Consider the following 26911-nt stretch of genomic DNA (forward strand, 5'->3'; position numbering starts at 1 on the left):
AGGAAACAAAAACTCAGCCCAGTTATAATTGCCTGCCCCCGCTTTCCTTATCTCAGAAGACACAGGACAGCCCTATCCCCATAGGCTTCACTCCATCACCCTCATATGGGGGCCACCCCCTGCTTTCTCTCTTGTCCTCAGGCCGTACTCCTCAAAGAAGCCAGAGGGAATGTTAAAATAGCAGATCATGTCATTCTGCCTTAAAAACTCTCTGGTTGTTTCCATCACACTTGAAATACAATTTAAACTCTTCTTGCCCATGGACCCCACTGGCCCTTGCTGACCTCCACCCCTGGTGCTAGCCCACACCCTGGCCTGACTGCCATGCTGGCCCTCACCCTAGGGCCTTTGGACTGGCTTTCTCAGAAGCTTTTTCTCCAACATGGTAAAGCAGCTCCTTACCAGGCCATTTCTCTAACTCTGGCTAGTTGACTTTGATTGTAGCATTTGCTCCCTACAGTACAGGGAGAGCAATGCTATGTGCTTCCAGGGCTGAGCGACAAGCTTCCCTCCCAGGATAGGTCCCCCTCTCCTCTATTCCTCCCCTCCTCCTAGTCACCATCCACAGGAAGCCCCTGAGCCCAGGTGGCATGGTGTATCTTGCTGGACTGCTTGCTGTTGCATCACCTTCATTAGGGCTGTTTTTGCTTCTTCATTAAATTAAATTCCAGGAAGCAGTGGTAATGACAGTCCTAACGAGTCGCGGGAGAGGCTACCAGCCCCAGCCTTTGGACAGCATGGTAAGGAGGACTAGGCAATAATGTGAACAAAGCAACAAAGCAGTGGCTCCTGGGGATAGAGTTGATTATCATTTCCCAGGCCCTCCAAGGACCCTGGGTTTCCCAGAGGAGGTGGCCTTTGGAGGCTGTGTATGTGGTAGGCAGAGCGACAGGTTGGACGATGAACTCTTCAAGGATAAGAAGGAGAGAAGCTTAGTTCAGACCTTGGCCTGAAAGCCCTGAGAGCTCCCTGGGTTCCCTGTTAGGGCCTGGGCGGCTCCTCCCCAGTTATATTAGGAGCACCCTGAATGCCAGGACCAGTTGGGTTTGCAGGGCTAGACATGGGTCACTGGTTTGGAGATGATGGTGCTACCACCTTAACATCTCGTGGGGACTTGGGAGCCCCCTGTGTGCCTTACTTCTCAGGGATGTTTCATGGCAGTCCCCTCTCACACCACTGTCCTCTTGTTCTCACTGTTCTGGTTCACATTCACTTCCTTCCCACCCCAGGGCCTTTGCACTTCTTGTTGCCCCCGCCTCACTCTATGCTGGCTTGTCACATGACTGGTCCCTCCCCATGATTCAAAGTTCCCCTCCTCAGACTGTTTTCTTCTGCACATACCTCCCAGTGGCTCTAGTGTCATCCTCTTGATTTCCTCCGAAACTGTAAAATTCCATTTCCCTGTTTACTTGTTCAGTATGTGCTCCTCAAGGTTGGGTCCCAGCCATCTCCCTTACCCTACAGTTCTCTGCACATTGGCACGCAGTATGTTCACAGTAAACAGTGGTTGAACAGATGACCCCTCCCTCTAAATCCACCTGCACTCTACGCCCCATCCCCTGACTCAGACAGCCGTGTGTCAGATTGGACCTCCTTACCTAACCCAGAAACTTCTGGGCAAGGAGTACTGGGGCATGAGTTCTCCAGGTGGATGACCAAGAAGGGGGACCTTGGGGCCTAGGGCCCCCAGGCTTGGGGCTGTTCCTCTCAGGGGCAAGAGAGGCCTGGGAAGAGAGGCCTGGCAGGGAGGGCGGAGGAGGGCAAGATGGTTGACTCTAATCTCAGAACTGCCACTAGGCTAAGAAGCAGGAAGGGGAAAGTGCAGGAGATTGACCAGGAGGTGGAGCCTCACCCAGAGCTGAGCTGCAAGAGGGAGCAAGAGATCTGTAAGCAGAAGCTGCCAGGGCCCTGTCTGCAAGGCTGTGATTTGGTGGTCACAGGTCCTTGGCCAGAGGTTCTCTGCCACCTGGAAGCCATGGATGTGGGATAGTCAGGATCCTGGACTCTGGGCAACCTAGGGTCCTGCCTGGTCCTGGACTCTGGGCAGAGGCACACATACCCACCCTGAAACTGCCTTTGGGGAAGTGCTGGCAGCTTCCCCTTCCTGGAGCCTACAGGCTAGGGTGTCATAGTCCACTGAGGGGGGTCTCTTCACCCTGCTCAGGGATGGTGCTTGGTAGGAACTCAGGACAAGCTGAACCCGCTCTGTGGCCTGTGGTGAGCCCTGAAGCTGTTCTGCCTGTAGGGGTGAGCCAGCAGCTGCCACTTCTCCATTCTAGCTACAGGGCCACCCTCAGCTTTGCTGATATCATTTCAGTGTCCTTTATGGTCTAGTCCAAGTGGTACTGGGCCGGTGGGCATAGGGACAAGTCTTGCCTCTGGTGCTCATGAGAACCTGGCTAGGCAGCTGCCCTTTCTCCCAAAAATGACCTCTCCTGAAAGGACCCTGGATTCCTGAGTGTGAAGGAACCAGGATGCCTGTAACATACCTCAGTGGGTGACTGTGGATGGGTCCTGGCCCATTCTGAGTCAGCTGACTCAGCTGCAAAGCAAGTGGTTTCTCCAGCTCTCACCCTTGATTTTCTCGCTGGTCCTCCAAACCTACCTTCTCAGTCCTACCTCTCTACCTTTGCATGTGCTGTTCCCTCTTCCTGGAATGTTTTTCCTCACTGTTCTCCCTCTAGGACTCACCACCACCACCAAGAAAGCATCCTGACCTTCCCAGGCACCACTGGTTTCTCCCTTCTCTACATATACAACTATAGAGAATATTTTTATAGGGGCAGCAAGATGAGTTGTTTATACCCCTCCCAGCTCCAGGATGAGGAGAACCCTGGTAGGGTGGGATAGTTTGTACAATTCATTCATTTAACTTGACAAATATTTACTGGCCACCCTGCAAGGAGCCCAGAATCTCTCCTGGGTGAGAGATACTCGCTGCCAGGTTAGTGAGGTCTGGGTGGAGAAGGGGAAGCCCCAGGACAGTAGGAGCCAGAGAGGCCCAGCTCACAGCCAGGGAAAGCCAGGGAGGAGGGATTAGCTTATGGGGTAAGGGAATCAGAGGGGAAGCGCAAGGAGTGGAGAGGACAAGGCAAGCCAGTCTGTTGGCATGCCAGTGTGTTGCAAATGGAGGGAGACAAGGTGGATTCTTGGATGTGGACAGCCCCTATAGGGCCTTACAAAAGTCACTACTGTATAAACTCACCCCTGTGGAGGGCTTTGGGTGTGCCATGCATGTTCTGAACATGTAACATGTTTCATCCCTTAGTCCTGACCTCAGCCTGTGCATTGGGTATGTATAACTGTTAGACCCATTTTACTGATAAGAAAACTGAGGCACAGGGAGTTTCTGGTACTTATCCAGATTAACAGGCAGCTGGCAAGTTTGCAGACTGCTCCCCAGAGTCCTTGCTACCAACTGCCACTCCACCAGAGTCCAATCTAGTATGTGTAGGCTTTATCCTCAGGGCCCTGGGAGCCACAGAAGGTTTGTGAGCAAGGGAGTGATGTGACTTCTTTCAGTAGGATCCCTTTGGCTGCCATGTGGAGGATGGGTTGTAGGGGAAACAGGAAAACCAAAGAGGAGGCTGGAGGCCTAGACTGGGAAACAGTGGGGACAGAGAACAGGGACAGATTTGAAGGATAATTGAGGAGGGGAAGAGGCCGATAGCATGTGGGGGTGGTTGGAGGGTCACTGCTCTGGCTGGTGGAGGGGGCCATGAAGTGGTGGAAAGCCCAGGAGCAGGGGCCCATGGGATGGGATGTACCCAGTTCTGGACAGTGTGGGTTCAAGGTGCCCGTGGTATCTGGGGGCAGTGCTTCAGAGCAGTGGTGACATGGGGCTGGCAATTAGGGGAGAAGTCAGGCTGAAGATGACCATGTGGGGTTCTGAGATCCTGGAGTGGGAGGGGTATAATTGGAGTGGCTGGCAGAGGCCTGGCCATAGCCCTGGGGACCCTCATGGAGAAGGAGCAGGAGTAGCCCAGCAGTATGGAAGCTGGGTTTGCTGGACTCCCTTGGAAGAGTACATGGCTGGAAAGGAGTGGCTGACTCCTGGGAAGGGTGCAAGAACCACAGGACCTGGCCTGGGCCTGGTTGAGGCCATTCCTTTCAGTGGCCCCATCCTGCTCCACCTCCATAGATTGGGGTCTGTGTCGCACCCACCTCCTGAGAGCTGGGCCTCCAAGGGGCTGACAGGTTCTCCCTGTTGCCTGGCAACTGAGAGAGCTGTTGGCTGTTGCTAGGAGCAGGCTAGGGAGGCCAGAAGAGGGAGGATCGGCTCTCAAGCCTGGGGCGGGGCCAGGGGGGGGCAGGGGAAGGGGCCCGCCTTGGAGCTGGATTTGTAGTCTTTGCGTGGACAGACTGTGTTCTTGGCTGGGTGCACGCATTTTCATAGTGTGTTTTGTGGGTTTGAGACACGTTGGAGGCTGCATGTGGATGTATAGAGTATATCTCTCTCTGTCCCTGGTGGGCATTATGTGTTTTCACCATGTTTGTTGCATGCCTGTGGCAGTGCCTGGGTGAGCTTGGGCTCCAGGCAGGAGGGAGCCCTGGAGGAATCACTGGAGGACTTACAGGCCAATGACTCCTCAACAAGGGAGACATTCAGTTAGGGAGACACAGACACTCCAGAGAGAACAGACAGCCTGAGGATTGGGAGCTGGAACAAGGTATTTGCCAGGGTAGTAAGGAGGGGGACTGTGCTAAACAGGGGGCTGTGGATGGCCAAGCATTGGTGACAAGCTCCCTGCCTGGCTTCAGGCACCTTCCCTGTGTTAGGGCTGGGGCCTCCCTGGCTCATGGCACTGGGGCCACACAGGACACCTTCCTGGGTAGTCCTTGGCAGATCCTTCAAATGTTCAAACGAGGTTGGAGCTGTGGGCTTCTCCTGGAGAGCAGGACCAGAAAGACTTGAATTTAGTTCAGGTAGAAACACTGCTGCCTCCAACTCACCTTTGCCCAACCATAGTGTTGTAGCTACTGCCCAGTGGGGACAGGCTGCAGAAGGGTGGGGCATAGGATCATAGCCTCCCCCAGAGGTGGACAGGCCATGGAAGGGACAGGTCGTAAGATCATGGCCACTTTTGTTTACAGAAGTCCAGGGGCAACGATTTACTTTCTCTCTTTTTCTTTCTCTTTCTCCCCTCCCTCCCTGCCTCTTATCTGCTCTCCCCCCTCTTCCTTGGCCCCTGGTTGCCTGGTCCCAGGCTGGAGTCCAGGATGGCTGCTTGCAGGAGAAATGCCTCCCAGCAGCAGATCAGGGAAGGATGGATAAGCCTTGGATGACTAGAGAAGGCACCCAGGTGAGAGGGAGACAGCCTGGGCAAAGGTGTAGAGGTGGCAATCGACGTCATCGTCATCATCATCGTCATCATCATTATCATTATTTTGATTTGATGCAACCTAGAGAGATAAGGGGGCAAACCCGTCTTAAGACAGAAAACCGCAGTCCAGAAAGGCCCCTGGGTTCTGTTGATCCCAAAACAAGTTTATTGGGTTCATTAACTTTAAGAAGGGACGAAGACACGCCTCCTCCACTCTACTCGCCAACTCGCAGAAACTCCGAGGGCTGGTTCCTGCGCGGCCCGCGAGGGCACCGGATCCCCACCCTCCGGCCAAGAGCTCTGCCCGCCCCGCGGTCCCGCAGCCGGCGCTCCACACCCAATCGGAGCCCGGCCCCGCCTGCAGCCCGCCAGAGGCCGAGGCCTGGGCTTGGCTCCTCCCCTGTTGCCTTCGCTCCGCTTGGCTCCCCCCACCCCAGCATAGGCCGGAGCTTGGGAGGAGCCCACCGTGTCCCTGCGCTCCGCTGCGAGCCAATCACCAGCCCCGAATCTCCTCTGGCCCTACCTCTAGGCCCGCCCCAGTCCAGTCCCCGGCTCGGCTCGCCGGAGCCCCACCCCCGGCCCGCCCCGCCGTCGGTGCGCGGCGGCCGGGAAGGCGCCTCCCGCAGACGCTCGGAACTGTTGATCCGAGAGCTGCCCGCTGAGGGCCGGCGGCGGGAGCGGAGTGGGTCGGGCGGGGCCGAGCCGGGCCGTGGGCCGTGTGGGGGCCGGGCGGCGGCCGGGCCGGCGGACGGCGGGATGGGCTGCACCGTGAGCGCCGAGGACAAGGCGGCGGCCGAGCGCTCTAAGATGATCGATAAGAACCTGCGGGAGGACGGCGAGAAGGCGGCGCGGGAGGTGAAGTTGCTGCTGTTGGGTGAGGCCGCACCCCGCGCTGGGACCCTTGATTCCCGGCTCAAATCCCCGGACAAAAACTTTAACTTCCAGACAAGGGCTTCAAACTCCCAGACCTAGCCTGGACCCCCAGCTCCAGCCTGGCCAGGACCCCCAAATAAGGGTTAGAAGCTCTGGGTTGGTCTAAACCTTTGGTCCTAGCCCAGACTCCAGATCAGACCCCCAACTCATCCCAGACCCCCCCAAACCAACAGTGCCCTAACACCGGCTGCCCAGAATGCTGCTTGGCCATCCACTCTTGCTAACCAGTCTCACAGAACTTCAGAGCCCCTACCTTGTCCTTCCATCCTTCCCTAGAGTTTATCCAAACTCCCAGAACCTGACTTGGTCCCCACCCTCAGGCTCCACCTGTTTCCCCCACCTGCTTCTTCTGTTCCTATTGGGCATGAGCATCCCCTGGGGCCCCTACCAGGCCCCCACCCACTCCCTCCTACCCTTCTGTGCCCCATCCCTATTCTGGAATCTGCATCCTCCACCTGTGCACTCTGACCCCAAGGGGCCTCTCAAGTGGGAAACTGCTCTTGAGCGCTCTCCCCACCTGGAGCCCCTTCTGAGACCCCAGACCCCTGCTTCCTGCTTCTGGCCCACCATATCCCTCTTTGTAGGCATCACTCCCCAAACCCTCTCCCCCTTCTCTGGCCTTCCTCAGATTCCTCCACCCTCCTGCACCAGGTGGGCTGGGCTGGGAGGAGGGGGCCCAGGGGCTGGAAAAGACCTAGGCTAAGTGAGGCAGACCCCAAAGGGGCTGGACTGAGGCTCCACTGGTGGTGCTGGGAGAGGGGGCTAGGCCTCAAGCTTCCCAGGAAGGTTCCGTTGGCTCTATGTTTCCGCATTTCCAAGGCCAGTCTAGGAAGTAGGAGGGAGTATGGAGGAGTTGGGGTTGTGGCCACCTCCAAGCCGGGGAAGATGGTGGCTGCTGGAGGGGTGGGGGGAAGTGGAAGTGGTGAGACAGCCGACATATTGCTGCCCCGTGGCCAAAGAGATCTGCTGATAGGTGCTGGGCTTCCCACACCCCTTCTGGGCTAACACGCCTGGGACGTGGCCTCCGAGGGCTTGCTGCATCTTGGGGCCCTGTGAGGGGTAGTGGTACTGGCTGAATGAGGGGTTGAGGGTCTGCTGGGGGTGGGCCAGAGTGCCTCTGAGCATCTGCGACAGCTGGCCCTTTGCAAACGCAGTGGGCCTGGTGGTTGTCCCAGTCCAGCCTCCTACTGGGGAGCAGGGGTGGTGCCCAGTGGAAGCCTGATTTTAATTTGGGGGCTTTCAGGGTTGGGGGAAGGGAGGCCCTTGCAGCAGCGCAGCAGTGTTATAGGCTGGATAGAGTATGGGGGGTGTGGCCCTTGGCCCCAGAACTGCCTCAGGCCCCCAGGCTGTGAAAAGCCGGGCTTTTTGTGCTGGGCCTGTGGCTGAGGAACAGCACGTATGTCCATTATTGGACCATCTGTTGACTGTCCCTGCAGGCCCAGCCTTGGGGGCACAGCCCCAGAGGTTTCAAAATGGCATCCGCTCCGCTGCTGCCGGGGAGGAAGAGAAGGGGCGGGAAGGGGCGGCGGCCCAGCCTCCTGGGCTGCTTTGCGTTGGGCGCTTGCCTCTTCCTGTCTCTGCTGTGAGTGCGGCAGCGGCAGTGAGTGGGTGTCGACGCGGCGGAATGCCCGTCGCTGTCGCTGCCCGCTGGGCCCAGGGAGGGCACTTCCGGTACCACTGCCTCCCGGTGCCCAGCAAGGAGTCTGTAGCCAGCCTCTCCCCAGGCTGATTTGCAGTTATTGTGGTGGCTGAGAGGTGTGGGACTGGAACATAGGGCTGGAGACACAGGGCTCCTGGCCAGTTCTGTGCCCGACTCCAGAAGGGTCCCTCATCCCACTAGGCTTGCGCCTTGGAGCCCAGCTCAGCTCTTGGGCCAGACAAAGTGGGACCTGGCAACCCCTCCCACACTGGGCTGGCGGCAGCCAGGGGTGCAGGGTATGGCTCAGCACTTTCTAGCCTTGGGAGTCTATCCTAGGGTCCTGCCCCTCTGGACTTTGCTTCCTCCGTTTGGGCCAAAGGAGTGCTCAGGCTCAGGATGGGGAGAATGAGAGCCTCATGGAGGTTCCTGTGGGGGATGCAGGGTGGGGGTTAAGACGCTGCAGAGAGTGTGCTGCAAAGGGCTGTGAGACCAAGCTCTGCCTGAATTGAAGACTCAATTTGCCCTGGCTGCCCGGGGAGGGGTCCTAGCTTGAGCCATCTCTTCTCCATGCAGGTATAAGGTGGCCATGGGAGCCCAGCTGTGGCAGGTTCAGAGTTCTGGGCGCCTGTCCCAGGTAGCGGGAGACTCTGTCAGGGCAACGGGACACAGGCTGGGCAATTGCCAGCCTTCCCTCCCAGCCAGAACCACGCCTGCTGCCCCGCCCGCACACTGGCTCCCTCCTGTCCTGGGTAGCCCTGCCAGGAGGCAGGCACAGTCACTGTCACCAGGGCAGAGGCAGATGTGGTACACACTGGCAAAAGAGTTTCTCCTGGCAACTTGGTAGGGGGAGCAGAGGAGCTGGTATCAGTCCTACTCCTAGAGTACTCCCCGTCCCTACCCAGTTCAGCTTTACTGACCAGCTAGGCCCAGGTAGGATTTGGGGCCGTGGGCTGGGCACTTAGGAGAAAGAAAGCCACAGTGTGCATGGGGGGTGGGGGGAGCAGGAGTCTCTGATTTGGGATGGGCTTGTGTGGAAAGCCTCACAGAAAAAGGAGAGACAGTATCTGCTGTTGGCTCCGGGAAGTCTTTAGAGTATAAATACAACAGTTCTCTCTTGCCCCTGGGACTTTGCATCCGTTGTTCCCTACTTGATTGTTCTTTAAAACTTTATTCAGGGATCACCTCCTAGGATCCTTCCTTGACATCCTCCCTCCATGGAGGCTGCTAAAACATCTCTGGCTCCCAGTGCTACTGCTTTCCCCATCAGAGTATTGTATTTGCCCAGCTGCTCTCCCTTGAGACTGCAGGGGCTGGGCTGTGTCCTCTACATTTCTGTGCCCAGCATGGAGCCTGGCACCTATTGGGTGCTTCTCATCTGTTTGTTGAATGAAGAGTCCTGTGAGCTTGGTTTGGGGATGGGTAGAGGAGGAGTAAGGAGGTGGTCACTGAGCCACAGTTTGGCATACCGTGGGCAGGTGGCAGGTGGCAGGGGGCCGGTGCAGGGCCAATGACCAGGTTAAGGGGACACTGAGAAAAGTTCTTCGGGTTGTTTCCTCCTAGCCCCACCACAGGCTGTGCTGACAGCTCGGAGTCAGCCCTTACCCCAGCCTGTGAGGAACTCCTGCTGACCAGCTTGCAGCCTGTCACGGGGCACAGTACATGGTAGGGACTCCAACTGTTCATATGGGAGAGTAGCTTTGTATTCTTATTTCCAACTCAGGCTGTTTTGGGACTGCTGCAGGGCTGCTGTCTCTGATACTCCAATAGCTAATAGAGCCTGAGCTGGCTGCTCCAGCTGTCAGCGGCTGCGGCTGCCCCAGAGCCCTGGGGCTCAGACCAGGACAATGCTGCAGAAGTTCTGGGCCTGGCCAGTGTAGAGACTGAGCATAGCAAGGGCTCAATTAAGTGTACCAAAAGAAAAGGAAGGGAGTTTTATGACCTTCGTCCCATCTGTGTCTCTGATAAAGGGCTGGTATACTATAGGTGCCCAATAAATGCCTATGGAAAGAATATGGAAGCTATTGCATATGGAATGCATATGGAAGCTATTGAACACCTCCATGAACAGGGTATAGCTCCCAGAGAGAGGGATAAGTGTGATCCTGGGGCTGCCACTTGGAGCCTGGTCTAGCCGGAGATAGATAGCAAGGCTGGCCTGGGATCGTGGCTGGCTGGGTGGTGAGTAGACTCTAGCGGTACTGTGAGGGGGGCTTTATGGAGGAGGGGTTCTCTGGGCGGCCTTGAAAACTGAACACCATTTGCCAGGACCAGGCACTGGGGGTTGGAGGGACCAACTCAGCAAGGGCACTGCAGCGGGAAGACCTGGCTTAGATTACAACAAGGCCTTGGGTGGGTGTTTCCTGGCCTAGAGAAGGAGGCTCACCCTCCCTGGACCAGCTCCTGGGGTCACACAGACCTGGGTTCGAATCCCTGCTCCACCTAGGGCACTGGCTGAGAACCCCGTCATCAGGTGAACCCCTGGCAGTTCTGTATAACCTGGGGACAGGGGTGCCTGCCTGTAGCCACAAGTGTTGTGGGGACAGTGCACCAAAGCCTGGAGGTATGAAAATGGGTGAGGGACCATATGCTTGACTCTTGCAGAGCTGAGAGTTTGGTGGAAAGGGGTCTCCCATCCTAGAGGCTGCCTGGCCCTAGTATCAAGGCCCTGGGAAACCCCATCCTCTGCTCTCAGGCAGCTGCTCACAGCAAGTGGGGAAACCAAGGCATGCAGATAGTTGGTGCCAGCTGGAGTGACAGACTGCCCTGGGGACCTTAGGCCCAAACTCTGGGGGCCTAGAGTTGGGAGTGTGGCAGGGCCTGGGTGCCAGGTGGGCTGGTACCCAGGCGGGCCTCCAGCCCTGACTTTCTCCTCCAGCCGTCTTCTTCCCGGCTGGAGCTCATTAGCACTTGAATGGGGGGCGGGGTGGCTTGGGCCTCTGAGTCTCTTCTTCCCACCCCTCCCCCAGGCTGGGCAAGGCTTTGTCTGCAGGAGCTGGCTGGGATGGAGCTCCCACACTAGGAATTGGGGGGAGTCCACACCATCTCTGACCCCCTCTGCCTGCATCTGCCCAGTCTCACTAGGCTCAGGCCCTGCCCATCAGCCAGTATTGCTGCAGCCAACGTGAGAAGTCAAACCTTTGGGGCAAGAGTGAGACTAGGTCCTATAAGGGATGCCCCTGAGCTGGGAGACTAGGTGAATCAGGGCAGCTGGAGCTCAGCTGGGGGATCCCAGGCAGATGGAGGTGGGAGGTGGGGAACCCTGGACAGAGGGCAGCGCAGGTGGTTAGGACAGAGGGAATGAGCTGTAGCTGGAGGTGGAAGTCAAGCCTGCTGGGGCACACAGGTTTCCATGCCAGAAGCCCTGAGGCGACATCAAGCCACCCACTATGTTTGAAGTGGAGCCTAAGCTTCCAGATGGGAGCTGGGCATGGTCAAGGACCGCTCTGGGACTGGGCAGCCTGTCAGCAAGTGGGGAAACCCTCCCGGTGCTAGCCTCTCACCTGAGAGGCCGGGTCACTGAGTGGCACTGCTGGTGTCCCAGGCCTGTGAACATTTGTCTACCCAGGAAGCAGCAGCAGGTGGTGCTGAGAAGGGAGTGTGATCAGATCCCAGTGAGGTCCTAGGCCTCTAGCACTGCAGCTGGGATAGGGGCTGCTTAGGCCACAGGCAGGCACACTGGCCCTGGATACCCTGCCCTTAATGTCAGTCCCTGGCTGTGTCTGTCTCTTGGTCTCTGTCTCTAAAAGCCAGCCACTCACTTGGCAGGAACAGGATGGAGGAAGCTTTGTCCCCCCAAGCTCTGAGCCACTGAGGGACCAGGGCGTGCCCTGACCACACCCCCAGCACAGGATGAGGCAGTCTGACCCAGAGCCTGAGTACTGCCTCCCTGTCACCCGTTTGTGCTGTGGGGGAGGCAGGACTGGGCAGGTGGGAGCAAAGCATAGGCCAGGCAGCTGTCTGATGTTCCCAGCATCTTGGGCCAGGAGTCCCAGGCTAGGAGTTCAGTGAGGAGGGGGAGGGAATCAGCAGGCTCTGGTCAGGCCACAGCTGATGGGCCCTGCCTAAGAAGGCTCTGCAAGGTGCCCTGGGGAGGGCAAATGATTGGTGGCCTTAGATGGTGGCCTTGGTACCTGATGCTCTCAGGCAGCCCCTCCCTCAGCTACAGGTGCAGGGTGGGGCCCCCTCTGCCCAGCCCCACCCAGCCCCTCTAGCCTGAAGCTCTTGTTCTTACTAAACCCCAACCCCACCCTCACCTTGATGTTACTTCTTGGGGCTGTGGCTGCTCTTGGTGGTTTGGGAGGAATAATCTCCCAAATCTCACCAGACATTTGATGGGCTGGACCTTCAGTGTTGGCCCTCTGTGTCCACTTACAAGGCTTGGAAGGTAGTGCCAGGCCAGTCTGAGCAAAGGCCTAAAGGTGGGATCTAATAAGGCTTGTTGGAGAGAAGGTGTCCTTGTAGCTTGGGGGATTCATGGCTGCTACAGCCTCAGGTTATGCAGAGGCAGTGTTGATAGCGGCACCCACAGATCCTTATCTTGCCCCAGGCAGGGAGCAGGAGGAGGGGGCAGTGAAGTCTGCATGGCAGGGCTGGGCCTCTCAGGGAAGTGGTGTCCACACCAGAGGAAAAGGAGGAAGCAGCTGGGGGAGGAGGAGCCCAAAAGAGGAAGAAGCCAGAAGGCTGCTTGGTGCTAGGGTGGGGGGGTACAAGCCCAAGGGCCCCCCAGGGCATTGCCAACTGGGGGTGTCTAGGAGGTAAGCATCTGTCCAGGCTCATCTCTGCACTCCCATGGACCGCCCTACTGGCAGTCACTGCATTGGGCCGATCCAGGTAGTCTGTCCCTTGTCCTGCCCCAGGAACTGCTGGGCCCAGGATCCCAGAGAAGGTGGTGCCTCTGAGAAGGACTCCAGGCCCCTCCTTTGGCCACAGGAAGTGGTGGCTGGGAGAGGGACGCTGGCGGGAGGGCTAGCAGGAAGGCAGAGGGCTGCTCTTAGATTCCCGAGCGGCCATTGCCCTCCAAAGCCGGAAGGCCAGCCACAGGCCGAGATGAATGCCTGGAAATGGAGCAGCAGCCCCGGGATTAGCTCACTCTGGGTTTCCCCCATCTGGAGGGGGACAGAGGGGCCTTTGGCCCAGCCTAAGGATTCCCCCCTGCCACCACCCACTGGGCCTGGGGGTGCCTTCACTGGGCCTCAGTTTCCCCTCTGGTGATAACAGCAGCTGCCTCTGATTGAGCCTCTGCTATTGTATGGAGCTGGACTCTTCATGGTCTGATTTAATCCTGTGAGGCTGGGACTGGCATTACACCCATTTCACTGGTGGGGAAACTGAGGCTCAGGGACATTATATGACTTACACAATAAGTGGAGATGCCAAGATATGACCCAGGTAGTGACTGAGCACCTGCTCTCAAATACTGTGGCCCCTTGGGAGTGTGTGCCAGCTGGCAGGAATTGATCAGTCTTGATCAGTCAGGACAATGGGCAGATGCTGTGAGGGTACATGTGTGTTCTGCGTATGCCTGGGGGCCCTGCCTCAGGGGCCTTAATTCCTGGGATATCGAAAGGGGGCTGTCTGCCCTGGAATGTGGGAGCCAAGACACCGTGCACGAATCTCTCTATCTTGCTGAAACCAGAAATCTGCCACGTGGTCATGGGCGACCTCATCCTACATACAGATAGATGCCCCATGTTTACTTCCCACCCTTCCTCGGAGTCCATGCCCCCTCACAGTGATGCTCATGTCATAGTTGGCAATTTAGCACTTCATTTTTCCTCTAATATTATGCTTGTTTCTCCCACAGCCCCTAGTCTTCGAGGGGCTGAGAACAGGCCTGAGGAAGGCTCAGAAGCTGTTGCAGGGTGGGGGCCTCTGGGACTGGGAGTTGTCCGGATGAGTGGAAGGGAGGAGTGTCCCTGTAGGGCTCCCACTGTGAGCACAGGCTCAGTGGTGGATGTGTGTATGGTACCATGTGGCAGCTGAATGTGACCATGTTGTTGCTGGTGACTGCATGATGGCTAGTGTGGCTAATTCCTCAAACTCCATGGCCTCTGAATCTGAGTTTTGTGGCATGGTGGGACCTTGCCCTCTCCCTTGGAGGTTCCTAGGGGTTGTGTTCTGTGTTGTCAGATCAGGTGGCTGAGGGGCCCAAGAGAGGTTTAGGAAAACAAGAGCAGAAGTGTCCAAGCCTCTCTGGGCCATGAGGCCATGCAACCTCATGGCCACTCAAGACTTTGGGTCCCAGAGGGCCCAATCCCTCACCTTCCTCACTGTGTGACCTCAGGTCCTCTTCCGTCTTTGTGCCCAGTGCTGGGACCTGGAAAGGCAGGATTCTTACCATGGTCGGTATAGACAGCTGTTGGCTTGGGTTGGGCCCTGAGGCAGTTTGGGTGAGTGTGAAGGAGGAGGGAGGCTGCTCAGGGCAGGCCTTGGGCTTGGCACACTCCCTTGAAGTGTCCGTTTCACAGATGGAGACACTGAGGGCCAGGCTCTGGGCACCTCACCCAGGGTCCAACCACAATGAATCAGAAGAGAGGTGGGGGTTATTCTGGCACCTTGAGAACAGCAAAGGGATTCCTGAAATGAAGAAGCTTCCAGGAAGAGGGGTTAGCCAAATGTCCTGGCTCCTTGTGTGACATGGGTCTGATCCACCATCTCCAGGCTCCTGCAGAGGGTGAGACCTGTGGCCTGAGGGGCCAATGAGGAATGGGTTTCAGGGCCTCCTTTATGGCAGGCTGGCCTTCCTCACCTGGTGCCTGAGTTTCCCTGTGTACAGTGGACAGGGCCTCACTGAAGGAGACACAGCCCTGCCCCAGAAAGCCCTCCTGGTATGTGGGCAGGACCCCAGGCCTCAGTTTCCCTTGCACAGAGATCCCTGACTTGGCAGTAGCAAGCCAGGCCCTGGTTAGCGCTTCCCTGATGGGCATAAGGAACCCCTGGGAGCTGCTGGAGGCAGCCCAAGTGCCAGTCTGGAGGGAGGGACACGTTGTGTTTGTTGGGGCATCCTGTGTAAGACTGGGCCACACGCCTGGGTGGGGGTGTTGCAAGGCCCCTCCTGGCTCCCACTGCCAGACCTGTGCTGAGCCTCCTTGGAGAGACTGCAGGGCCAAAGAGCAGCACCTGGAGGAAGGAAGAGACGCCAGGGGCGGGGCTTAGAGCGCCTTTGTCTGGCTGGGCCCTCTCCCCCTCCTTCCTATTCCCATTGTTTCTGTGTGCGGAGTCTCTGCAGGCTGGGAGCTTCCCAGGGAGCGGGTGGTGGGTGGGGCACCTCCCTGCGCGGTCCCTAGCTTAGGCGTCTTTTCTGAAATTACGCTCCTGGCCCTGCCCAGCCCCCACCTCCTCCACTGTGTCTCTGGCTGCTGGGCTTGGGCTCCCTCTGGTGGTGGCCGGGCGTGGACCTGGTGTGGGCCAGGGGAGGGAGGGGGAGAGAGAGGGTGCAGGAGGATGGGATCATGAGAACGGCAGGCTAGGCTGGAGATGTGGCACCTTCCTGGGGTGAGAGTAGGAGGTGGTGTGCAGGCTGCCTTTGGAGTGGGCTTCCCAGGGCTCACCCCCATTTTCCCCACTTTGCCCCATGGGGTAGGCCAGGCGGGGGTGGGGTGTGTGTGGCGGGGGGGGGGGGGGGTGGGGGTGGGGGGGGGTGGGGGTGGGGGGGTGGGCCCGCCCGGTGCTTGCTGTGGGTTTGAGCTGGGCTGCTGCCCAAGTCTACCCTGTGGTCCCAGCCACAGGCTTATGAGAATCTCTGCACTCGGGCCTGCCACGTCAGCTGGCTGCTCTGTCTAGCCCCATGTGTTCCAGGGGAGCCCACCAGCATGGAACTCTCTGCAGGGAGGGCTTTTACCCAGCCTGCCCAGCTTTCTGAGAGTGTGGGGTCGGTGAGCACTGTCAGTGGTGAGGCCCCTGGTCAGGAAGAAGCCCCCAGCCGTGTAGGAGTGCCGGGTTGTGTGGAAGGGAAGTGATGAACTCAGAGCAAAAAGCCAGCAGAGGAGCTAGTGGCTCCACTCCTGTCCCAGGTTACGCTAAGTCCCAGCAGGGACCTACTACTGCTCAGAATCAGCCTGTTGGCCACTGTTCGTCGCTCATCTGTTCTTTATCTGAAGTCTTCAAAAGCTCTCCTTCAGATGAGATGACCGCAGCAGTCCACTCCTCGGGTTGCCATTGCAGTGACCAGCACAGCATGGTCATTACAGGCTGCCGGAATGAGAGGCTTGGAGAGAATCTGTAGTCTTCCAAAGGGTAGAAAAATAGTGATAACTTGAACCTCTGGGAGATCTCAGGAAGGATCAGGATGGGCATCAGAGCTGTGGCAGGTCTGGACCTCCCCCTGGCAGAGGATCTGAAAGTGAGAGGTGGGCTGGTCAGCCACTTGAGGCTTCGCAGCCTCTGCACAAAGGAACCTGAGGCCAGAGAGGACAGCAGCATGTGACAGCCTCCCAGCAGATCAAAGCCTCATCTAGGAGTTTGAAGGTCCCAGATGAACAGATAGCAGTGACTTGAATGCTGGGGCCTGGGGTAAGCAGCAAGCGATTGGACCTGTGGGCCCCTCTCTTGCTGCAGAGGCTCTGCTGGCCTTGTTCACGCAGGTGGGGTGTTGCTGTTCCCTTCCCCCAGTGGCTCCCTCCTCCATCGGGGCTCCTGGAGTGGAAGCAGATGTTCTAATGCAGAGCAGCTGCTGGCGCCCAGCACATCACTGCGATTACTGCCTGCCTGCTGTGGGCCCAGCAGCTGTGCCACAGGGCAAGAGCTACAGAGGTTTCTTCCTTGGTGGGAAGAGGTGTGGCCCAGTGAGAATGCCAAGGCCACCTCAGGGAACCTCTGTGGGCTTCTCTGGTCTCACCCAGCTGGGGATGGAGCACCTGATGGGGCTCTCTGTGGGCAGGAGGGGCTGATTCCTGCCACCTTCTATTGGCTCCTTTGCAGCAATCTGGAGTCAGTTGGTGAAGCTCCTTCTCCTGAGAGGAGGGCACAGGGATGAGGCGGGGAGCTAGGTGTTCATAGACAGGGTGCAAGCAAAACTCTGGGCCACATGTCAGCTTATCTCTCAGAGGAGATCCATCAGATCCCGATGGAAAAGGGGTCCAGCCAGAGTGAAGAATGAGGCTGCTGCCCCACAGCTCCCAAGACACCTAACCTGCAGGCTGCCTGAGAGCCAGGTCTTTGCCCCACCCATTCCACACAGGTGCTGGGGCTCCACCCACCTCTGCTCCTGGCCCCTTCTCTGCTGGGGCTGCTCCTGGGCCATGCCCATGGCTCTGTCCCGGTGTTCCCCCCTGCTTTCTGCCTGGCTGCCAGCACCACGCTTTGTCCTACCACTCACTGCTTCCCGCCTGAGTCACAGCTGCTGGAAGGACAAAGGGACCGCCCTGCATCCAGGGGTAGAGGTTCCATGACCTTGTTTTACTTACCTGTCAAGTGGGGCTTTTTTTGCAGTGCCCCTGCTGAGGGCAGAGATTGCCCTCCTAACTCTTAGAATTTGAGAGAGAGGCCTCAGGAGGGGAAACTGAGACTTGAAGGAAACAGGGCAGAGAGCCCTCAGCTGGCTGGGCCAGGGAGCGAGTGTCCTGGCTCCCAGCCCTGCTTGCTCAGGTGCTGCCTGCCTCGGCATCTACTAGGTCTGCTGTTGCTAGGAAAATCAGATGCAAAGGGAGTTTGTGCAGTCATCCCTATCACTGGGCAGGGTCACAGAGTGGCCCACACCACCTCCTAAGAGAGTGGCCAAACGGCCAGATACCCTCTCCGCCTCTAATGGCTATATAAGGAAACTGATGCATCAGGTGGGCAGGTGTCCCAAAGTCACACAGGAGGGGACAGCCTTCACCCTAGATCTCAGGTCCCCTGTGCCCTGGACAGCTACCCCGCTTGGAGTCTCAGTTCACCTGGCTGAGGCCAGCATGATCAATCTACTGCGTGATCGACTTCAGCCTGTTGGCCTCCGCTCCCCCAGCAGAGGCCCTGGTCCTGGCTGAGACTGTGGCTCTTGGTTCTTCCTCTGCTCCAGGATGTGCCCCTTCCTCCTGCCCTGTGGGAGCATGTGGGAAGCTACTGCTCCCCTTGCTGCCCTCCCTGTCCCGATGGGTGTTTGGGCCCCGGAGGGGAGGGGCCTCCACGATGGAGCGTCACTGTGGCACTACTTTTGGACCTCTCCTCACGTCCCCACTTTGTTGGTGGAGGAGTGTAAGTATGTGAGATCCTGGCTGCTCCTCTGCCACACAGCCCAATGGGGAGGGAGTGGCGCTGCTATCTGACCACAGCCCACACCCCGGCGATATATTGGGCCTGGTGTTTCTAGTGCCCAGGGGCTGAAGTGATAGAGGGCACCGCTACCCCAGCCGCCTCCCTCCTGCCTGCCTGCCTGCACCTCTGCCCCCAGCCTGGGAAACCCAGTGATCCCAGGCACCTGGTGGCATTTGTGAGGAGAGCTCAGACCCTTCCCCTCAGGGTGGCCGATGGGATGTGGACATTCCCAGACACACTCTTGTAGAGCCACAGCTACACCTCAGTCTCATCTGGGAAAATGTGGGTCTGGGGTAGGGACGGAAGGCAGGCAGGGCCCTTCGGGAGACCCACCGCCCTGTCCCGTGCCTGCTGTGGCTTGTTGAGTGCTGCAGCGACTGGGACCAGAGTCTGCCTGGGGATGCAGGGAGTGCACCCAGTGACAAGTGCAGCTGGGCTCTGAGGACTGCGTGGCCCAGCTGCTGTACGAGGCCCTTAGGACAGCTCGAGGAGGTACCACATGGTGGGCAAGGTGCACTACCCACAGAGGGGACCGTAGCTGTGTGACTTCCACCGCTCTGCATCCCAGCTTCCTCATTTGTTAGGCGGTGAGGAAAGAACCTACCTCCCAGGATTGCTGTGCAGAGATTACAAGATTAAAGTCAGTAGCAGATGTGGTAGGCATGGAACAGCATCTGGCTCACAGTGGGTGCTGGTCCCAGCCCTGCCATTATTATTATTGCTGCTCCTGTTAGTCTCTGTCAGCATCTTCATCCTCTGAGGTGGTCTTGACTAGCCCCAATGGATGCGGCAGGGCGGGGCAGAGTCCCTAAATTTGACCTCCCACCGACCCCACCACCCACTCTGCTAAGCTGCACAGAGTGACAGACCTGCCACAGTGATGAGGAGAATTGGGATACTGTGGATGGGGCATGGGGCAGGTAGACCCAGCAAGGGGAACAGCATGAGCAAAGTCCTAGAGGTGGCAAGAGGCAGTGCCTGGCAATTGCAGGTGTGGCTGGCAGTGATGGGGCAGGAGCAGAGGGTCTGGGGAAAGGCTGGGAAGGAGAGTGGGGCCCAGCTGAGGGCCATTCCACCTGGAGCCCAAGGCAGGGAGCAGCAAGGGAGCGAGGTGAGGCCTTGCCCCCACTCCCTCTAGCCCCCAGCCTGGTCTTCACACTTCACTGCACAGACTTCCTGGGGAAGGCAGGTTCCTGGGCTGTACTACTCAGGACCTGGCTCTGTGAGTCTGGGATGGGACCTGGGAATCCGCTTTTGTAAACACCCTCCCAGAGCATTGTCTTGCAGGGTCTGAACCACATTTTTAGAACTAGGCATCATGGTTCCATGCAACCCTTTGCCCTTCTGAGTCCGGGCTGCATGACTTTGGACCAAGACTTTTCTGAGCCTCAATTTCTGAGCTCCTTATCTATAAAATGGGAGCAGAAACAGTATATGCTTATGGGGCTGCCATGACAAACATAGGAGAGAATGCAGCAAATCTCTCAGTACCAGCTAAGGACAAATATGGAGCAGGGGCCAAGGAAGCAGCTTGAGTCGGTACAGGGTTACATGTGGGTGTGTGTCTGTGAGAGAGACAGAGAAATACCTCGCGTCACCCAGGTGTTAGTCTCCTCTGCTCAGTGCACACCTCGGCCGTGCGAGCAGAGGGATGGGCCTTGGGCCATATCCAGGAGGCAGGAGTGTGACACTGCCCCTGCTTAGGCCCCTGGCAGTTGAGGCTCAGAGTGTGGGGAGAAGAGGGACTGCACCCTCCTGGAGTGTGCAGGGCGCCTTCCTGCCAGCTCTGCCTGAGTTGCCGTGCTGTCCAGCACCCGCTACACGGGGTGGTGAGCCTGCGCATGTGCAAACTACAGGGCTGGCCTCCAGTCTCCGGCCAAAACCCCTGAACTCAGCCGGGGCAATGGGCAGGCAGGGTGGGCAGTGGAGCTTGTGGGAGGCAAAAGCCTGCGGAGAGTATGTCATGGGGCACAGGTGCTCTGGGTTGCCTTGACCACTGTGGCCCTGCCAGCTGCACCGTGAGAGCTCAACTGCCTGCCAGGCTCACCTGCCTGCATCTCACTGTGCAACGATGGGCAGAGTGAGTTCTGCCTCCAGGGCTGCAGGTGGCTGGGCACTTGTTGCACACCTATGGGGCCCTCTGGGCCTGCCCTCTAACCACCTGTGCCCTCTGTTCCAGGTGCTGGGGAGTCAGGGAAGAGCACCATTGTCAAGCAAATGAAGTAAGTGCTGAAATGGGAGGCAGCTCCCAAACCTGGTACTCCCTTAAACCTTAATTTCCCCTCCTCTTCCTCTGGACTTGCACTGCCCCCCAGTATAGGCCCAGCCAGTCTTAGCAAGGCCCAGGACCTTCTCAGAGGCAGTCATCTACCCTCAGGTCCTGGTGGGTCAAGGGCAGTTTCCCCTTCTCTGAAGCAGGTCCCTGTAGGCCCCAGCAGCCCCAGACAGCCATGGGAACTCCCTGTGCCCTGGGGACCCTAACCCCTGACCCCTGGCTGTCAGGATCATCCATGAGGATGGCTACTCCGAGGAGGAATGCCGGCAGTATCGGGCGGTCGTCTACAGCAACACCATCCAGTCCATCATGGCCATCGTCAAGGCCATGGGCAACCTGCAGATTGACTTTGCAGACCCCTCCCGCGCGGTATGTGCACCCTGCCCCACCCTCCCCCACCTCCCAAAAAGCTTCAGAGCAAGTCTTGTCCTGGGGAACCTGAGAATACCCTAGCCTGGGCCCCATTTCAGAGGTCTCCCTGCCTCTGACAGGCAGGGTGGGGATACATTTCCTTCAACTGGCTGACCACCTACTGCTGTGCCCAGGACGACGCCAGGCAGCTGTTTGCACTGTCTTGCACTGCTGAGGAGCAGGGTGTGCTCCCTGAAGACCTGTCCGGCGTCATCCGGAGGCTCTGGGCTGACCATGGTGTGCAGGCCTGCTTTGGCCGCTCAAGGGAGTACCAGCTCAACGACTCAGCCGCCTAGTGAGTGCTCCAGGGGCTGGGCAGGGGATGGGGGAGGTCTGGACTACAGGCTGGATTGGAGGGCCTGCGTACCCCCCAAAGGATACTGCTGGTCTCTGTTTATGATGTTTTTTTTTTTTTTTTTTTTTTTGAGACAGAGTCTCACTTTGTTGCCCGGGCTAGAGTGAGTGCCGTGGCGTCAGCCTAGCTCACAGCAACCTCAAACTCCTGGGCTTAAGCGATCCTCCTGCCTCAGCCTCCCGAGTGGCTGGGACTACAGACATGCACCACCATGCCCGGCTAATTTTTTCTCTATATATTTTTAGTTGGCCATATAATTTCTTTCTATTTTTAGTAGAGACGGGGTCTCGCTCTTGCTCAGGCTGGTCTCGAACTCCTGACCTCGAGCGATCCACCCGCCTCGGCCTCCCAGAGTGCTAGGATTACAGGCGTGAGCCACCGCGCCCGGCCTCTGTTTATGATGTTGATGACTGTCAACCAAGGCCTTGTTTTGGGTTTGTGTGGGGGTGGGGTAGATGGTACTGAAAAGCCAGGAGGAATGACAAGCAGGGCGGCTTATCCAGCACATCTCTCCTTGCCCATTGAATCTGATCTGTCTCCACAATCATTCTAAAGAACATCTGCTGCAACCTGCTCTGTGCCAGGCCCTGTACAAGGCTTCAGGGACAGTGATGAGTGGAGCAGAGAAGTCCCATGCAATGACAACTTAGGGTATCAGTGTCATGGTGCATGGGGGTGGTCCAGAGGAGGGATGGGCAGAGGGATTCCAGGTGGTAGAGAGCTGGCTGTGCTTGAGGACACAGAGGCTGTTCAGGATGGCTGGCTGGAGGGCTGCAAGAGGGGAAAGGGTTTTCTGGGAGGTGACAGGTGTGCATGCAGGTTGGAGCCCAGGACTCAGCTAGGGAATTGCAGGGGGTGCGGAGCCCCACCCCCTGCAGGGTGTGGGCCTGGCCCACAGTTCTGAACTCCTTCCCTGCAGTTCCTCCCATATGCTAGGACTGGTGCGGGGCAGACAGGCTGTTAGCCAGTGAGGGGGGCTGCAGGTCTATAAGAGACATCCACAGGTTTGGGGTGGTGCCACAGATAGGCTGCTGTTCCTGTACTCTAATCTTCCCTCCCCTATCTCTACTTAAGCCATTCCCTCTGGAATACCTTTTGGTTCCTACTGCCCATATAATCCTGAGCCCACCCAGAGAGGGGCTGGACCTTGGCGAGGGTGGGTGGGAGGAGGGTCTTGCCTAGCTGTGATTTCTGAGCCTTGGCCCAGTTACATGGACAGCCTCCTCCCCAACCTCCTGTGGCCTGAATGCCCTCGTGAATGTGGCCCCACACAGGAGCTGTGAAATCACAGCCAAATGCTGCAGGGGCCTCCAGGCCTCAGTGCTGCCCCTCCCCGAGGTCACAGGCTCAGCCACCAGCAGAGCTTGTGGGTCACAGAGGCAGGGAGGGGTAAACCACCTCAGTGCCCACAATATTCAAAGGGGATGGGGATAGAGCCACCTCCAGACCACTTCCCACTTCTCCATCATCCTGTTTCTTCATTCTCCAGACATTAGGCACCCACTGTGTGCCTGGCACTGTTTTGGGAGTGGAGATTCAGCAGTGAACACAGGCCCTGCTCTCCCAGGCAGCTTTATGCCTTGACAAGACCACCCGGGGGTGGGTGTGGACGCGAATGCCACAGGGAAGAGGCATAGTCCAACCCTCCTCACAGCAGTCCTCTAAGACTGCAGCGGGGCAGGGGGTCCCTGGGGTGACTCCACCTGTTGGGGAGAAAGGAGAGGATGAAACCCACCATAAGGCCTCCAGGTTGGGGGCTCTTGTCAGTAGGGGGCGGGGAATAGTATGCAGGTCATAGCACGTGCGTCATGGTCCCCAGCAGCCCTTCCTGTTTTTCTGTTCTGTCTCTGTGTCTCTGAGATCATTTCCCTCTGTCTGGGTTTGGCCTGGCTGCTGGTGGGAGCTAAGGGCTGGCCCCAGCAGCCTTGCCCCAGGAGTGAGAAGTCGGCACAGGGCAGCAGCACGGAGGCCTGGACCCAGCCCCCACGGACGTGGCAAGGATATTGAGGCAGGCAGCAGAGCAGGGCCCAGCAGGGGTGGCATTAATACTAATTAAGGGAGCTGGTAATGAGGAGCCCCTGGGACCCCCGCCAAGCAGGTGTCCATGCCCTCCCCCTGAGGAGCCCAGATTTTATTGGGCACTGGGCAAAGAGCCCACTGGGCCTGGCAGGCCCTAACCTGTCCAGCTCCACATCGAGGGACCACACCAGGCTGCTCTGCGGCTGGTGCCATAATTAGCATCCTGAATCCCTCCCTGAAGGACTAATTTGTCCCCTCCCACTCCCTTTGCCTTTATCCCCAACATCCTGGCTCCTGTCCGAGGCAAGTGTGGTTCAGACCCTCGGTGCTGGGGCTTGGCTGGCCGGCCAGCCACACAGCCACACCTCCTCCCAGTCCTATTCCATGGGTGGGAGGCACGTGACACGGTCCAGGCTTTTTCATTAGAGCAATGAATGGAATGCAGGCAAGGGTTAAAGAAGCAAGGGCTTTGCCTAAGAAATGGGGATGGGTGGGAAGGGGCCTCTTCCAGCTGGCCCCCACCGACCCTCCTACCCCACCCCCAGCTACCTGAACGACCTGGAGCGCATCGCACAGAGTGACTACATCCCCACGCAGCAGGACGTGCTACGGACCCGCGTGAAGACCACGGGTATCGTGGAGACACATTTCACCTTCAAGGACCTACACTTCAAGTGAGCGGGCGTGTGGGCAGGGTTGAAGGGCAGCACCTGCCAACCGCTGGGCTGGAAGGAAGAGCTGGTCCAGGAGCCCCCAGCCCACTCTGAGGTTTCTCAAGGCTATATCCTGGGAATGCATGTCCTCACACCTAGTGCATCCCCGCCTCCTCTTGCTAGCCGCTCACAGCCTCTGCTGCCCCTGCCCCATAGGCTGCAGCTTCCTGCTGTCTGGGCCCCTGGCCTGCCAGTCCAGACGTGCCCTGGCCCAGAACCAGGGGTGAGGTGGGCAAGTGGGGATGATTCCATGAAGGCAGCTGCCCCACTCTGGGTGGGCCTCTGTCCTCAGTCTGCTGGCAGACTGTGAAATGCGGCAGAGAGCCTCCCTTGGGGCTCCCTTCCTGGAGCTAAGGTGATCCTGTGTCCATCCACAGGATGTTTGATGTGGGTGGTCAGCGGTCGGAGCGGAAGAAGTGGATCCATTGCTTTGAGGGCGTCACAGCCATCATCTTCTGCGTAGCCTTGAGCGCCTACGACCTGGTGCTAGCCGAGGACGAGGAGATGGTGAGAGGCTGAGAGAATACTGGGGGCCGTGGGGGGAGCAGTGGCTGGCGCTGACCTCACCGTCCTGCCCCCAGAACCGCATGCATGAGAGCATGAAGCTGTTTGATAGCATCTGCAACAACAAGTGGTTCACGGACACATCCATCATCCTCTTCCTCAACAAGAAGGACCTGTTCGAGGAGAAGATCACACAAAGCCCCCTGACCATCTGCTTCCCCGAGTACACAGGTGTGGGGACTGTGGGACAGACTGCTGGGGAGGGGCGGTGCCTATCCCAAGAGGAGTCAGTGGTGACCAGGTGGCCCTCAGGCACCTCCCATTGGACGGATGGGTGACCATGGGACACTCTTGAGGAGCTGGTGCCTCATTTAGGCTTGAATACTTGGGTCTGCACATGGGGGGGGGCCCTTCTTACACACCTGGGCATGTGTCCCTGAACTCATGCACAGGGGCATCCTCCTTCCCACAACCAGGTACGCTCTTTACACACTTAGGCCTGCGTTTGCGCCCACACACCTTGTCATGTCGTGCACATGCATGCACACAGTATCTGCTTGCCCATCCACTGCGCACAGCCTCGCTGTACCTGTAGGACGGGCCTGCCTGCCCCACACACAGCACAAGTCTTCACCATTTTGTCTCCCCCAGGGGCCAACAAGTATGACGAGGCAGCCAGCTACATCCAGAGTAAGTTTGAAGACCTGAATAAACGCAAAGACACCAAGGAGATCTATACGCACTTCACATGCGCCACAGACACCAAGAACGTGCAGTTTGTGTTTGACGCCGTCACCGACGTCATCATCAAGAATAACCTGAAGGACTGCGGCCTCTTCTGAGGGGCAGCGGGGCCTGGCAGGATGGTGAGCCAGAGGGGCATGAGGAAGGGGGCTGGGCGAGGACAGAGTGGGCGTGGAGCCCAGGGAGGGGCAGGGTTGGAGGTGGGGGAGGGACCAGGTCGGGGTGGTGAACCTGGAGCAGGTGGGGCAGTAGGTGACCAGAGGACGAGGGAGGGAGTGCCGGATGGTGAATCAGGGGTCAGGTGAGTGGGGTGCAGGGCACTGAGGAGGTAGCACAGGTAGGCCTGGCCCAGTGGTCCAGACAGAAGGGCCTGGCTTTGCCCTGGGACAGAACTAGAGAGCTGTCCCAATATTCCTTGGAGAAATCTCACCTGCTCACCCACCAGACCATTGGCCTAGCCTGACGGAAGCTGCATGCTGGATAGGGCCCACCTCCTGCTGCTCAATGTGACCAGCTCTGCACGCACCCCTAGCCATCTTTCCCTCGGACCTATCTGAGGGTCTGGGCTTAGGCTGGCTCCACTGGCCCTGGTGAGGGTGGGGTGGGGGTGACTTCCCTCCTCTGTGTAACCCAGCAACAGAAACTAACTCCTCTGGGGTAACTGTGTCCCTGGTAACAAGTAGGTGGGACAAAAGGAGAGGGTCATTGTCTAGGGAGACGGGAAGAGAGGTACACACTGGCTACCTCCTAACCCATGACCTGACTGTCCCCTACCTCCAGGGCCACCACCGACTCTTCTCCCCCAGCCCCTGAGGAAGATAGGGGCAAGAAGACCACGCTCCCCGCCTGTCCCCTGGCCGCTTTTCCCCTATCTTCTCTCTGTTCTCAGCTCCCCCATCTCCTCCCTCAGTTCCAGACGTAGGGGAGGGGTTGCCCTAGGCCTCCCTGTTTGAAGCCTGCCCTTTTCTGAGGTGCCAGGAATGGCCATGGTACCCCCTTTCTGGGCATCTGTTCTGGTTTTTTAACCGTTGTCTTGTTCTGTGGGGAGGGGAGGGGAGCACATGCTGAGTCCCCCAAGGCCTGTGTCTGGAGGGGCACCCACTTCTCCAGCCTGGACCCCTGGCTTTGCCTAACACCAGCCCCTGCCCCAGCGCAAGTCCTAATGTTTACAGGGAGCCTCCTGCCCACCCCACCCCCCAGCCGCTCGGAGGCCCCAAAGGAAAAAGCACAAGAAGCGTGAGACGCCACCATTCCTGGAGACCACAGTCCACCTGCTCATTCTCGTAGCTTTTTAAAAAAAATGAAAGTAAAGGAAAAAAAAAAAACCCTGCAAACCTAGAAAACTTTTTAGAGAAAAACTATTTAAAACTGTCAGATCCTGACCAGCACCCACCCAGTCCCCCTTCCAGTGACTCTGTGCCTTGAGTGTGTCTGCCTGTTTACACCCATCCCCCTGCTGGCCGCCTGCGCAAGCGGCACCCCTCCCCTGCCCTCCACAGAATTGGGTTCCAAGGGCTGTTCCAGACAACTGCCAACGTCACTGAGGGCCCTGCCCCAGCGGCCCTGGGCCCAGGCTCCATTAACCTAAATGTAGCTCCTTAGCGCTAACCTAGGAACCGCCGCTGCCTGCTGAGGGGCCTGCCCTCATGCCCTCGCCCCAGGCCCGGGGCATTCAGCGTTGAACACTTCCTTGCTTTTTTCACATGTTTTATGGAATTGTTCACCTGGTTTGAAATAATAAAATGTAGAAAGAAAAAAACT

The 26911-nt window shown here is 58.0% G+C and overlaps 1 protein-coding gene across 3 annotated transcripts; it reads left to right on the forward strand.

Annotated features, from left to right (window-relative positions):
• GNAI2 (G protein subunit alpha i2) lies at window positions 1-26911 on the forward strand. Of its 3 annotated transcripts, XM_069475734.1 has the most exons (10): window positions 1-740; window positions 5208-6198; window positions 20309-20351; window positions 20632-20773; window positions 20950-21110; window positions 23735-23863; window positions 24280-24409; window positions 24484-24637; window positions 25058-25272; window positions 25931-26911. In XM_069475734.1, the coding sequence occupies exons 1-9, from the start codon at window positions 684-686 to the stop codon at window positions 25246-25248; spliced, it is 1998 nt and encodes a 665-aa protein (XP_069331835.1). In that variant the 5' UTR covers window positions 1-683; the 3' UTR covers window positions 25249-25272; window positions 25931-26911. The 3 variants fall into 3 exon arrangements, with proteins under 3 accessions (XP_069331835.1, XP_069331836.1, XP_069331837.1); XM_069475735.1 differs by lacking the exons at window positions 1-740; window positions 5208-6198 and adding an exon at window positions 2105-2556; XM_069475736.1 differs by lacking the exons at window positions 1-740; window positions 20309-20351 and having other exon boundaries at window positions 5949-6198.

This window comes from Eulemur rufifrons, chromosome 7 (genome assembly GCF_041146395.1).
Source record: "Eulemur rufifrons isolate Redbay chromosome 7, OSU_ERuf_1, whole genome shotgun sequence".
Lineage (NCBI taxonomy): Eukaryota > Metazoa > Chordata > Mammalia > Primates > Lemuridae > Eulemur > Eulemur rufifrons.

What these genes read in the sequence shown, in the direction of transcription:
- GNAI2 (XM_069475734.1), top strand. Translation starts at nt 684, where the DNA reads ATGACAGTCCTAACGAGTCGCGGGAGAGGCTACCAGCCCCAGCCTTTG. An exon ending in TTGCAGACCCCTCCCGCGCG is followed by an intron (nt 20,774 to 20,949) that starts GTATGTGCACCC and finishes TGCTGTGCCCAG; the next exon opens with GACGACGCCAGGCAGCTGTT. An exon ending in CTCAACGACTCAGCCGCCTA is followed by an intron (nt 21,111 to 23,734) that starts GTGAGTGCTCCA and finishes CCCCACCCCCAG; the next exon opens with CTACCTGAACGACCTGGAGC.